Source organism: Patiria miniata, unplaced genomic scaffold (assembly GCF_015706575.1).
Source record: "Patiria miniata isolate m_02_andy unplaced genomic scaffold, ASM1570657v1 HiC_scaffold_20, whole genome shotgun sequence".
Classification (NCBI taxonomy): Eukaryota; Metazoa; Echinodermata; class Asteroidea; order Valvatida; family Asterinidae; genus Patiria; species Patiria miniata.
The window spans coordinates 14,923,201-14,936,378 of record NW_024037059.1 but is presented as its reverse complement, the minus strand read 5'-3'; the positions used below and the strand labels follow the sequence as shown (position 1 = coordinate 14,936,378).

Here is a 13,178-nt window from a genome sequence, read left to right as displayed (position 1 = left end):
ATCTTTAATTAAAGTTAAATCTATTTGACAATCTTTGAAACAATCAATTAGGACGCCGATCTGATTCAAGCCAAACATGTTCTATTCATGACTGTTTAAGTACTTTCAGATACTTTCTGGGTCAAGTTCTCCATCTAAAAACTAAAACATTTCTCTGTGTTTTGAGAAAACAATCTCAATTTTTTTGATTGGTCCCAAAGTTGCATAGAACCTTTCAAAAATCAAGCTTTCAAAGGTACAGCTTCATGGATCATAAATTATGGAAACAAAAAACAAAACTCACAAATCTTTGTCAATTGAAATGGCTGTTTACAATTGCTCAGAATATTTTTTTCTCAATTTTGTGTACGTTTTTTTTTTTTTTTGGGGGGGGGGTTGTAATGTGATTACTGCTGCTGTTAAATCACTGCCTGAACCAATTGCTGAATATGTGATTTTTGTGTGTTTATGAAAGTCATTTAAATGAGGCTCCTGTAAAACTGCCAAGTGTCTGGTTTTGCAGGGTGATAGTAATCTGTAGCCAAACCAACCTTCAATATTACTGCTATACTGTACATGTACTAAAAAGCATATAATGTGTATGTGTGTGCTTTGACAAGTTGATTGTTCACGAGTTGATGGCCTGGGAGGCGCCAAAACCACATTCCCCTTGAAGTGGGTGAAGTGCACAAAATTGAAAAAGTATCTCATGATGTCACTTGATTATTCACTGAAAATGATCAACTTGACCGATTATAAGATGGAATTTTGCGTCGGGGTGATATCAATCAAATTAGGTTTTGCCCTTCACCGACGTTTAAACACTGTATACTCAGTGTGTTACCTCCCGAGTGAAAGTTGGAAAAAAGCCAACCGATCCCATTAGCTCGGTGGTCGAGTGGTAAGACATCTGCACTAGAAAGCAGGAGGTCGTGGGTTCAAGTCCCACCCGAGTGATTTTTTTTTCCAACTTTCACTCGGGAGGTAACACACTGAGTATACAGTGTTTAAACGTCGGTGAAGGGCAAAACCTAATTTGATCAACTTAACCGAAATAGAGAACCTGTTATATCAGTGAACACTTACATCAGGAACAAGAACTGTTAATGTCAAGCATGGTTGAACTAGCTACCCCGAGTGGTTTATTTTATGTTGTAAATAATTATCACAATTTGGTGTAGGGAAATGCTAATCTCAAAAGACCAAAATGCAACACCTGGTTACAGTCTGTCACATTAAACTGTTTATTTGATAACCTCATAGTTCAATATGTGTATTTAGCGTAAATTTAAGTACATTGTAATAGAAAATCCTGTAAAAAAAAAGAGACTTAAATTCCTGATTTTTAACTATTACTGCTGTATTTATTGATTTCTAATCTTGCCATTATGCAAATAAGGATGCTGACGAAAACAAAATTGTGGCTTTGAAATAAAATGAATGTGTAGCAGACTAGTAGAACAAAAACTCTTGTTTTGACAATTTGTTTGAGCAATTTTTTTACATAGGAATTCACACCGTAATTACCCAAAAGCAAAATCTTCTAACTGAACTTTCTGCTTTTACTGTTTTACAACCAGAAGTTCAACAGTTTACAACCGTGGAACCTGTGATGCAAAAGTGTTTATCTTGCTATCTATTCCTTTAAAGAAAATAGCGGGAAACACAGACTTTTCACATAATTTCAGTTGTAGATACTTTCTATCACACTTCCTGTAATATCAATTTCACATTTAACCTTTCTCACAACCCATCTGCAACAAAAACCTTAAATCTCGATATTAGTGTAAATAATCACGAGTTTGTACATTTTTTACAACCTGTTTCTTTTTTACTCTTTCTCTCACCAAACAAATTACCTTGCACATCTTTAACTGTTGGACCGAAACATAAAGCACGCTAACTTTTTCATTTGTTGGAAAACCATGCAGTCTTTCAGAAGTTATATGTCGAAAATAAATTATGAGTTATGCTTACCTTTTAAAGATAACTGCTTTCTACAAAAAAACAAAATCCAAACTGTACATCTATTTACATTGAACTGTACATTAACATTTGTGTGTATTTGGTGAGGCTAACCCAAATCCAAGATTAGGTGGCTGTTTTTATTTTCTTAGAATGGTTCAAAACCCAAATTAACGTAGCATTGCTTTATCAGCTTGTTATTGAATCTCAAGTTGTGATTGCTGTACTACCAACTGTGATCCAACCTGCTCATATTTCATCTAGAGCTTTTACATACACACTCTGTCAGTAACATTTCAGAGTGTGTATGTGGTCCAATGGTTACGGTGTTCGACTCGTGTGCCGTGGTACATGGGTCGAATCCTGACCGTGGGAACATGGTGCTTGTGCTCTTGAGCAAGGCACTTTACCATTATTGCTTCGTCCTTCGGATGGGACGTAAAGCCGTAGGTCCCGTGTGTTGTGTAATGCACGTTAAAGAACCCAGTAACACTTATCGCTAAGAGAAGGGGTTTGCCCCGGTGTTTCTGGCAGTGGCTGCAATATGCGCCGCAGCACCTTGTAAACCCTTATAAGGTGCTACATAATGGGTCTCATATTTCTCGTAAACTTTATTTACCTTTCTTTAATAATAGACATAATTTCCAGCGCCTTTAGTACCTAATTGTTGGTAGATACGTGCGCTATATAAGACTCCGATATTATTATTATATTATTATTATGTCGCATGTTAACTTCTGTGTGGCTTCTACAATATGTCAATTATCTGGGTAACAAAACGAAGTGATTTTACGTGTCATTCCCATGCATTGCATGTTTTCCACTCAATAAAGAGTGAATCTGCTTGTACATTTACATAACCAAGACTTTACAATTAGTGTACAATTAGCAAAAAAAAACCACAATTTCTTGACTGAATGCTTCCATCTTGACAAAAATCTACCACCACCTGAGGAGAATTTTCCAGGACTTGGGCTTTCAACATTCGTTGAGCGTTCCTCACCATGTCTTCAGAAAACCATGCGGTAAACAGTACAAAGGGACTTTGCTGCGTCTCGTTCTAGTACTGTAGGACTCTGTACTCGTAGAAGAACATGACATTCCTGGTAATGTTCCAGTTGGCTATGAGCGTAATCACATACAGGCACAAGACGATTAAGCAGGGAGGGTACAGAAAAGCTACCGTGCGTTTCAGGAACGGCAGAGCTGTGGACAAAGAAAAGAATGATTTGTCAACAATTGAACATGGAAGAATTGCACTCAGACGTTCACTAATGATTATGTTCATTAATCTTGCAAGTCTTTAGCTGTTGTGTGTTAAACTTGTGTCTAAAAACGGGGGTGAGCCACTTTTGTCAAAAGCTTGGCAACCATCTTTCACAAATTTCTATTTGCTGGGGGGACTCCAGCCCCCTCCGTATCCCACCTGATCCACCCATGAAAAGGTCATCTAAATGTAACTACTGCAAGCCTTGTAGATGTTTTGAGAGATGTACATTTTACTGTTGAGATTTGCCCTCCATCAGCAAGTCCTTGTGGTTTTAAGTCTTTTCATTTCTCAGTTTAGAAACTGTTTAGTTGTAAAAGTGCCAATCAGTGTTTAATATGAAACAGAAACTGTCACAGTTTGTGTCCAGGAACTCACCGCTGTAGCCCAAGAAGGTGACATAGATGTAATACGTGATGGCAATCAGCCAGAGTGTGTTTCCCAGCAGAGTTGACAAGAATCCGTTTCCATCAATCAAAGCTGAAATACGCAACGAAAACACTTGTTAACAAAGAGTTGTGGAAAATGTGCCGACTTAAATTGGATCAAATATCATAGAATTGCAAACTTTTGTGTTTGAACATTTGAGATTGAACCTTTGAGAAAGATTCTACTTGAATCAATGTCAAGATCATCCAAATCTACAAAATGTATATGTTTAAGACCACTTCAGTTTATAAACAATGCTAATTTAATGTAGCAATTACATTTTAGTACCATTTTGTTGAGCATTCACAGACCTGTGTTTCTCTCATACAAACATAAAATATGGTTTACTCTTCTACTGAGGACTCATACCGTGACCTTCCTTTATTTGTACATGTATTGTAAGGTCTGTACACAAAACTACCGAGGACTTGAGTTCATGTCCTCGGGCTTATTGTTATCTCAGGTTACACTTTATTCCAAGTCCTCAGTTACAAAGGATGACCTGAAGATAGGTACAAGAGTTCTGTGCACATCTGTGCACAGATGGTAAATGCTTTAATATGCAACGGTTTGTACACAAAACTACCGAGGACTTGGGTTCATGTCTTCAGGCTTATTGTTATCTCAGGTTACACTTTATTCTAAGTCCTCAGTTACAAAGGATGACCTGAAGATAGGTACAAGAGTTCTGTGCACATCTGTGCACAGATGGTAAATGCTTTAATATGCAAAGGTTTGTACACAAAAACTACAGAGGACTTGGGTTCATGTCCTCAGGCTTATTGTTATCTCAGGTTACACTTGATTCCAAGTCCTCAGTTACAAAGGATGACCTGAAGATAGGTACAAGAGTTCTGTACACATCTGTGCACAAATGGTAAATGCTTTAATATGCAAAGGTATGTACACAAAACTACCGAGGACTTGGGTTCATGTCCTCAGGCTTATTGTTATCTCAGGTTACACTTGATTCCAAGTCCTCAGTTACAAAGGATGACCTGAAGATAGGTACAAGAGTTCTGCGCACATCTGTGCACAGATGGTAAATGCTTTAATATGCAAAGCATGCTTTTTTCCAAGTTTGTATTTGAGTCGACTTACGAATATAAAGAAAGAGTTGCACAACATGTAAGATGATGAGGAGGGGAAAGAACGCATTCAGGTGGACGTCAAATGCAAAGCCCCACTCTACGTCTTGCCTAATGGGTACTGACACCCGCAGGTACCTGTTGGCCACAAACCTGAACGAGAAACAAACAAAAAACAGATGCAACAGGATGTAAACAACATCAAATGTTATCTTCTTTGTTCTAGAATTCTCATTCACATACACTTCTAAAAGGCACAGGTTTGGTTTTGTATGGAGCACCTCTCAAAGCAAGAACTCTTTGTTCTTTGAACCTGTCATCTTTGTATACTGAGATCCATCTGTTGAGACAATCCAGGTACCTCGTCCTTATTTTATAACAAACACTTTGTTGACCCTTTTGAAAACCAAACTTCATTGCAGCGGTTTCTATCCATTTCCGTATCTGTAGGTGTACATTGCAGAAAACAAATTTTGCCATAAACGCAACAGTTTATCACCAACTTGATATTTTCAATTTAGCTGTTTAGTCCTTGAGCAACTCCGCTGCACAGATGTAAAGCTTTAATAGGAGACTCAAAGGGAAAATACAACATTTGCAAACATCGAAGAATAAAACTACCATGTTTTTACGAAATACCTTACTAGGATGTTGGTAAATGACAGTCTTAAGCATCCTGTAAAATTATAGCACCTGGTGTCAAGTCATTTTCAAGAAAATGGTATTTTTGTATACATTTCCAACGGTGGTCGGCCGACCACCGCTGGAAAAACCTAACTATTTTTCAACTACTGCTCCTAATTTACAAATTGTTTTCAGTCCAAATGTTGTTTGCTATTGGTTACATGTTTATGAACGGATGCAGGCCAGCTAGACTGGTTCCCTTACCTTACAATTTTCTGACATTTATAAATTGATCCATTTTATCTTTAGTGGAGTCAGGGAACCAGACTACTTAAACATTTTTGTTTTGCTTGATTTTTCCAGCATTTCCGAACACAAAACTTCAAACATGTCAGTTAAACAATATTTGATCTATTATACTAACCCCTCAAATAGTTCATTTCTGAAAATTACAGCAAAAGCCAATGATGTACATTCCCTTTAAATTCCTGAAAGCATTATCACAGCTTATTTTTTTCCCTTACCATAGAATTGTTGCAATCAGGAGACCAACTCCAATACAGTCCACAAACACCACCCACAGCAGGAACTTCAAAAACTGAAGAAATCCTAACCGTAAAACGATGGCAAATCCCACAGAAGAGGCTAACAAAAGCAATAAAGAAAAAACTAAATTAACAATCCAAAAACAAACAGTGCACCTCTATTTTTATTCTTAATTAGCTTCTATTTTGCAGGCGAGCAAGACTTCTGATGTAGGGTTGAAGCCCCTTCCTATGGATTTTTTCTAGGTGGGCAAGCACATTCCCCCCCCCCCCCCCCGAAAAAAAATCCTTGTACTTTTCTAGCATATTCTCGATTTATCATTTTTCGAGGGTGGGCCATTTGCCAACCCCAACCCCCCCCCCACCATTAAATTAACAGCAATATGACTTTGCGCCTCTTTTCCTTTCTTTCTTTTTCTTTTTTTCTCTCCTTTTTTTTTTTTGCTTCTCAAGGGGGGGGGGGGTGCCCCCCTTGCCCCCCCCTCCCTCACGACGCCCATGCCCCTTACAGTTTAAATCAACCCCCATACTTGTGTTGGATTTTGTACTTGGCTGCAACCTAAGGCCCGTGATCAAACCATATGTACTGTGTCCTTACCGCCTAAGCAAATACTCAGCAGAACAAGGAAGGCGGGGTCATCTCTCGCCCACTGGTCCTTAGTTTCTTTTGTAACAAAACACAAAACATGGTTAAATTAATTCCTGCAAAGAAGAAATAACCGAAGTTCAAGCAGAAACCTGCTTTTAATTAATGAGTTCTACAATTTGCCTGCATGCAATCTAATTGGGTGTAAACTTTTTTGCACTGATGTCAGAATCTTTCAAATAATTTTGTTGTGTATAACACATTACTTACGTTTGCTGTACTGGAAATTCCGGTATCTAGAAAGAAAACAAAGGACATTTCAAATTAAATCTATAGATCTATCTTGATCATTTACTTTTCATGCTGTTTTATTATTGGAAATGAACAAAACTGCTGATTCATGCATTTTGTTCATTTCCAATAATAACACCACTCAGAAGAATGTTCAAAACCTAACCTGTTAAAGTTTCAACTCGGTGGACGTTACACACTTTTTGAGAAAACATTGAAAAACCAAGCACAATCTTTCGATCTCAAACATGATTCCGTTACTCTGTTTGCCCCAACAATCAGTCAATTGACTGATTGTTGGCAATCACCTACATTTCTTGATTTCCTCTGAATGACAGCAAGCCAGATGGAATAATTTCACGGGGTGTTTAGTACTACTACGATGTTTAATCCAAATAATCTTTTTTATAAAAGTTCACCTCTAGGTTACTTTTGGGATAAATGCAAGTGATCCTATGCACAGCCGTTTTCCCACAGTAAAACTTATAAGCGAGATTTGATCTCAATGAGGTTGTGTTGTGCATCTCTCTATAGGACTGATGACATCATACGCATAACCCATATAAACATGTAGTTAATTTGCTTTTATAGTCCTGAGACCATCAAATTCAAAATACAATGTACAGTTAAGCCTGCAATATTTTTAAAAATAAATTCAGGGTAGTTAGGGTTGATCATAAACCCTAACTCCCTTGGCCTTTTTGCTAGGATGTAGCCTCAATCCTGCAAAATCCTTCAACTGGCCTCATGGAAAAATAGCATATGTGATGCGATCAAGCTATTAATGAGTTGTTTGTCGGGAACTTTGATTTGGAGATTCAGGCCAAAATAAGGCCACTTCATCACATCACTTCATCACATCTCTTGGTGTTCCGAGATGGTATCAGCATGCAGTTTTCACGTCAGTAATGCCGAGATTGTGCTCTTTTCAAAACTGTAAAAAAAAAAAATTACCAGGGTCGACAAACGACTCATTTAGCTTGATCGCATCACATACATGTATAGCCTCAATCCTGCAAATTCCTCCGTTATTTCTTGAATATGGTCCATGGAGGGGTGACCACTGCCTCAATCCTGCAAAATCCTCCGGCTATGACTGTCAATAGGCTGATGCAGAGGCAGTGACATCCTGGAGCAGTGCGGAGGATTTCAAGTATAATCAAGGACTAAATTTATGCAAGGCTGAGCATAAACAACACAAGGTCTGGCCCAAGACCTTGACACAGTGCGTACTCCGAAATCAGCAACGCACTTTTGCCATGTAACCTCAATCCTGCAAATTCCTCCAATTTGCAAAAAGGATTTTGGAGGATTCAGGGCGGTTAGGGTTAACTTACACCTTCTGTGGAGCCACCAGTAGGTATAACATTTGCCACATGGCAACTTCAAAATCCATCTGACGAAACATGAGGATCCTACGCATGAATTTGCGCCGTTTGGCCTGCGCCGTGTGTCTGTTCTCAAGCATGGGGTTGGGACTGGTAGGGCGAGACCCATTTGGACTGTTCGGGGGAGAGGATTTGGCAATGATGACTGATGACAACATCTTGACTTCAGGTTGTCCTCATCTGTGAAAGTTAATGTGCAAGTAAAGATTATTTCAGCGGCAACTTTTCTAAACACAGTGATATTGAACTTTTTCTCGTGACTTTTAATTCAATGAATCAATCATCAATGACCAGATGACTGCTACATGATCATACCATTGGAACCCACGACACTATTTCAACTGCAATGTCATTGTGCCTTCAGGACATGATGGCTAAACAATGTTAACCATTCATAACTTTATAATACAGGCCTATGTAACGTCATTAGCCTGTAACTTGTGTAAGTGTAAATAATATTTTAATAATATTCACTATACATGTAGGATTACATGTTAAACAAAATAGGCCTATAGCCTATTAAAATTTGTGACAAAACTCAGTCAGTCATTAAATCTATCAAGTATCATGTCTAAAAAAAGAGCATTATAAAACTGATACGTTACTCGTTACTCGTTAGCCTTCTTTATGATTAATTGTTAATGGTTTATTTTGCTTTTTTAACAATCACAGATATATTCGGGCTTTCTCTCTGTGTTCTGAACAGTCATGACAGTGTTCAATTTAACTTTCAATCGTTTATGATAATATTTTCACGAAATAGATTAAATGAGAAAACTATGCAGTTAAACATTTCGACTTACCAGAAACAGGCCTGCTTGGTTCTAAAATATTTTTGAGTATTCTGCTGGGGATGATGATGTGTATAAATGCTTCGCTATTAAATCATTTTGTCCAAATACCTCTAATGTAATGATACTTTATTGTGTTTACTTTGACATTCCGGGAAGTAGGCCTGCGCTGCGATCGTACATGTATGTAAGGTGAATCATATGTAAACGTTGGAACATTTTCCGTGGCAAATGTAACCTCGATCACAAAATATTTTGCGTATATTTTTATTTGAAAGCTAAAAGGTATAAAATAAAATACCAAATTTAGATTAAATACCTATAGCCATTGTAGGTTTTTAATATTTTCAAGGTGTTCATACAAATATTGCAATTTGCTTTTTAAAAAATTCATTAAAAAAATTATTTAGGAAATTAAAGATGGCAGCGCCCATGTTGCGATCTTCGTGAATGCTGGACCTTATAATTTGCTCGCTTTTTAAAGTTTTCCCCTTGAATAAATCACCATGCCGAAATACTTTGAAGATAAAGAAGAGTCTAAAAGACCATGTTCTGGAGTACGGGAAGATCTCAAGACGTGTCTTCTTGAAAGTGACTGCGTAAGAATTGTGAGTGGTACTGTGTTGTGTTATTGTTATTTCAAGGGCATGATGATGATGATGGGTGGTGCCGCGCCGGTTATGAGGGTGTACGGTGGTGGACGAATCAACATGATCAATGACAATGCCAATGGTACGGCGCATTTTTGGTGGGCGGGGACGGGATTAGTATAGGAGAAGGGGATTAAATAAACACATTATCATGTCGAGTTCGTAACACAGTGACTATCTTTCATTTTTTTAGTAAATCTATTTTAAAAAGTAAATTTTTTTTGGGGGGGGGTGTTCAATTTTAGTTGAACGCCTGCCCCTTTCCCGAAACGTCCTCTAACGTGTTGCTAGGCTAATTAAAATCTGATGGTTTTCATGTAGATTGTCAAAGTTGTTTCAAAAAGTATATATAATAAGTTTATTATATTGATGATGAACTTGAATCAGTACAGTTAATATATCTGTCTGGATATGGACTGATTGTATTTTTTATTTAGAAATGCATGTAATGAGAATGATTGGCTGTATCTTTTTTTTGGCCTCCTGTGCTGTGACAGTTACTATATATTTCATGGTCTTTTGACAACTAATTCAACATGTTAAAGAATCTCTGTTGCAAATCATGCCCCCCCCCCTTGCCCCTCACCCCATCCTAACTCGCCCCCATCCTAACCCACCCCCAATCTGCTACCCACCCACCCCCAAAAAACCACACAAACAAACAAACAATCCAACACCCCAACAAACAAACAAACAATGATCGAGCCACATGGAAAAAAAAATATAACAGGAAGCTCAAGATCATCAACAATTTTGACAGAAGTTTTTCACAACGAAAGCAAGAAACCTCTTTTAATATGATTTTCTTTTTTATTTTTATGAAGGACAAGAAAACCCCCAAGGAATGTTTACAGTCAGGTACAAATGTTAATGACAACTGCCGAGCACTACAGGTTGCCTTCTTTGAATGCAAGAGATCACTTGTGAGTAAACAAAGTTCTGATTTATTCAATTCCTTGCGTGAATCCAGCTGACAGTCATTGTTAGACTCTGTGTTTATCGCATTAGGTCAATACTTTGCCTACATGCTGTTGATATTAAGATACATGTACTTCCGAAGAATCTAATGAGGATAAAATTCAAGGCAATTAGTTTCATCCTTTACCTTATAATCAAATTGAAATTCGCGGGAAACCAAAAAGGTCTCTCAGACCCCACTCCAATAAATAAGTTGTATATCCTGGCCTGGCACTGTAATCTTGAAGGGTTTTTACCTTTTTTTCTCTGTCAACTTTTGTGTCTCTGTGTAACTTTTGTGTCAACAACATAATTAACGATTGGGTTTTGTTGTTTTGAAAGAAGTTCTCTCGAAAAGGGTCATTATGCAGTAAACACTGAACCCAAGCGATGACAGAATCCAATGATAGTATCCATTTAAATCTCTCATGCCCAATATGTCTCTCAATTCAAAATATGAGTTTGCATCCTTCTCACGCCTCACCGCACCCATCCTTATAACATCGCATCATCATTGGAATCCCTCATTCTCCTGACGACAGGCAGAGCATACTGTTCGAAACGTTGAGTCCCTCCGGTTCTTTTCAGAACCACACATACTCACAAAAGAGATTTATTCACATGGTGCTACCGCAAACTTATCTTGTCTTAGTATCTTTCCACCATGCAAACCTTCAAATCTTATCAAAATATGAGAATCAAACTCATGATTGTTGTCATTGTCTTAAACCTGACAGTTGGACAACAGGACAAGATTCCGAGGAAGGAAGGGCTACTGAACCACCATGAATAATACTGAAGATGGAGTTTGGATGTCAACTCCAAGCAGCAAGATCCAAGAACCAGTGTATAGCCTGCTTCCAACTATCAATATCTTGAGGATTTGGACAGATTGGTGCGATAATCCTCATCCCTTAAAGCAAGCCTGTAACTTTGTGGATTTATAACTTTGTGTTTAAGTCTTATAGAGATTCAAAGATGGATGGAGTGAACACAATACAATTTGAATTGCCTGATTTGTCTTGTATTTGATCACTGAATGATGTGTAATTCTGGTTTTGCAGAATCTTTTCATCTGATTGAAGCAGATTTCGAAATCCATATGAAAACATTTTTCCATGGAGAGAAAAAGATTGAGTAATTGCATTCCACTGGTCAGAAAAGAAATATTTTATTTGGGTTTATGGTACAGCAACTTTTGAGGAAAAAAGGTAGTTCTTTTTTTTTTCGTGAGAATGCCAAAAGCTTTGACATTAGACTTACACATTTTTCCTTACACATGTTACCAAGGTAAATATCCAAATACGTGTACTCAATCTTGAAGTGTGTTTATCAAATTATAAGTTATGGCATGACTGGCACTGGTGCCTGATGCATCTAGGGTTGATTTTAGCTTTGAGTTTTTAGGGGCGGAGAAAGATGGGGAAGTGAGACCATGAGAAGATCGGAGAACTGCATTTAAAGAACGTTTTTCTGTCTAGTTGTTTATTGTACAAACATTTCTGTATGAAGATACTGAACAGTTAAAGTTCGCTCGTACCCCCTGCCCTGCAAACAGGACGCTGGGAAGGGCTGATCTCTTTGAGCTCTCATTGGATAGATTTTGCGTGACCTGTGATGTAGCATGCAGCACTGCTGCTGTGTATCACGTGTAACGCATGCTAGCTGCATGCAAAAGTCATGTTAGGTTAACCATAATGCCATCCGTACTTCCTTCACAAGATTCTGTGAAGCGGCATCAGCCCTTCCCAGCGCCCTTCCCGGCGCCCTTCCCGAGCGAACAGTTATCTGTGCTGTGTTCATTGTGATTATGACATATTCAAATTTTCTTTGACATTGAATGAAATTCAGATTTTTTATAGGAGATATGTTTTTAACTGTCCTGTGATAGTCTGAATTTTGGTCAAAATTAACCTGCTTTGGAGAGTGTTATTTGAGACAAATAAATCCATAAGGAGATGTTTAAATTCAGCAATACTGATATATATTGGTAGTTATATGATTTATTTTCATTCCCAATTCACATTCAACCAAGTTAGTTGTGGACAAGAATTTCTTACCGTTCCTTATATATGTACCTTTGATGTGAACAAATAACATTTTTATTTACAAATAAAAAAGTCACACTTGTGTTTGGTTTTGATTTATTTGTCTGTCTTGTCTTTTATTATTTACTGCTGAAGCCATATATAATATTGAGTATCTGTTTGGACTTTCGGGGCTGAAAAGGCGTGGCCAGGAACTTGGCATGCGACCCAAGGTTGAAATTAAAAGTATTTGTTATTTAATGGCGGTCAAGGTTAAGTGATTTTTTGTGTTGCTGTGTTCAGATTTTTAGGCCTCCCCCCCTTTTTTTTTGGGGGGGGGGGGGAGTGGTCGTAATACAATCTTCCAGACACAACCAAAGTAATTAACATAAAATTTTGCAGAATTCTATAAATACGTTATGATGTGATTTAAAGAAGTGGAGAAATTAGATCAAAGGATGTGGGGTAGGTGAGCAGGGGCAATTTGTTTGCAATTAGGGTTGAGCACATATTTTTATTTTTTTCACACCGTCTCCAACTTCATAATTAGTCCATCCTCCCGTGTATGAAATCAGTTTACACCTGGATAAA

The 13,178-nt window shown here is 37.8% G+C and overlaps 2 protein-coding genes across 2 annotated transcripts; one reads left to right on the top strand and one right to left on the bottom strand.

The window, feature by feature from the left end:
• Positions 1-2,593: 2,593 nt before the first annotated feature.
• On the bottom strand, positions 2,594-9,130 carry LOC119728454 (protein unc-50 homolog). Its single transcript, XM_038200708.1, has 8 exons — positions 8,966-9,130; positions 8,112-8,342; positions 6,754-6,779; positions 6,496-6,561; positions 5,877-5,997; positions 4,742-4,881; positions 3,590-3,691; positions 2,594-3,150 (listed from the first exon to the last, which is right to left on the bottom strand). The coding sequence occupies exons 2-8, from the start codon at positions 8,318-8,320 to the stop codon at positions 3,005-3,007; spliced, it is 810 nt and encodes a 269-aa protein (XP_038056636.1). The 5' UTR covers positions 8,321-8,342; positions 8,966-9,130; the 3' UTR covers positions 2,594-3,004.
• Positions 9,131-9,349: 219 nt separating this feature from the next.
• LOC119728455 (cytochrome c oxidase assembly factor 5-like) lies at positions 9,350-12,707 on the top strand. The gene is made up of 3 exons (XM_038200709.1): positions 9,350-9,561; positions 10,428-10,526; positions 11,298-12,707. The coding sequence occupies exons 1-3, from the start codon at positions 9,460-9,462 to the stop codon at positions 11,337-11,339; spliced, it is 243 nt and encodes an 80-aa protein (XP_038056637.1). The 5' UTR covers positions 9,350-9,459; the 3' UTR covers positions 11,340-12,707.
• Positions 12,708-13,178: the final 471 nt, after the last annotated feature.

Bases quoted from the DNA above. Each gene is read 5' to 3' on its own strand.
- LOC119728455 (XM_038200709.1), top strand. From the start codon at position 9,460: ATGCCGAAATACTTTGAAGATAAAGAAGAGTCTAAAAGACCATGTTCT. The intron at 9,562-10,427 runs GTGAGTGGTACT...ATTTTTATGAAG, and splicing joins AAAGTGACTGCGTAAGAATT to GACAAGAAAACCCCCAAGGA. The intron at 10,527-11,297 runs GTGAGTAAACAA...TAAACCTGACAG, and splicing joins TTGAATGCAAGAGATCACTT to TTGGACAACAGGACAAGATT.
- LOC119728454 (XM_038200708.1), bottom strand. From the start codon at position 8,320: ATGTTGTCATCAGTCATCATTGCCAAATCCTCTCCCCCGAACAGTCCA. The intron at 6,780-8,111 runs GTAAGTTAACCC...TTTTCTTTCTAG, and splicing joins CTGGTGGCTCCACAGAAGGT to ATACCGGAATTTCCAGTACA. The intron at 4,882-5,876 runs GTAAGGGAAAAA...TTTCTCGTTCAG, and splicing joins CTGATTGCAACAATTCTATG to GTTTGTGGCCAACAGGTACC.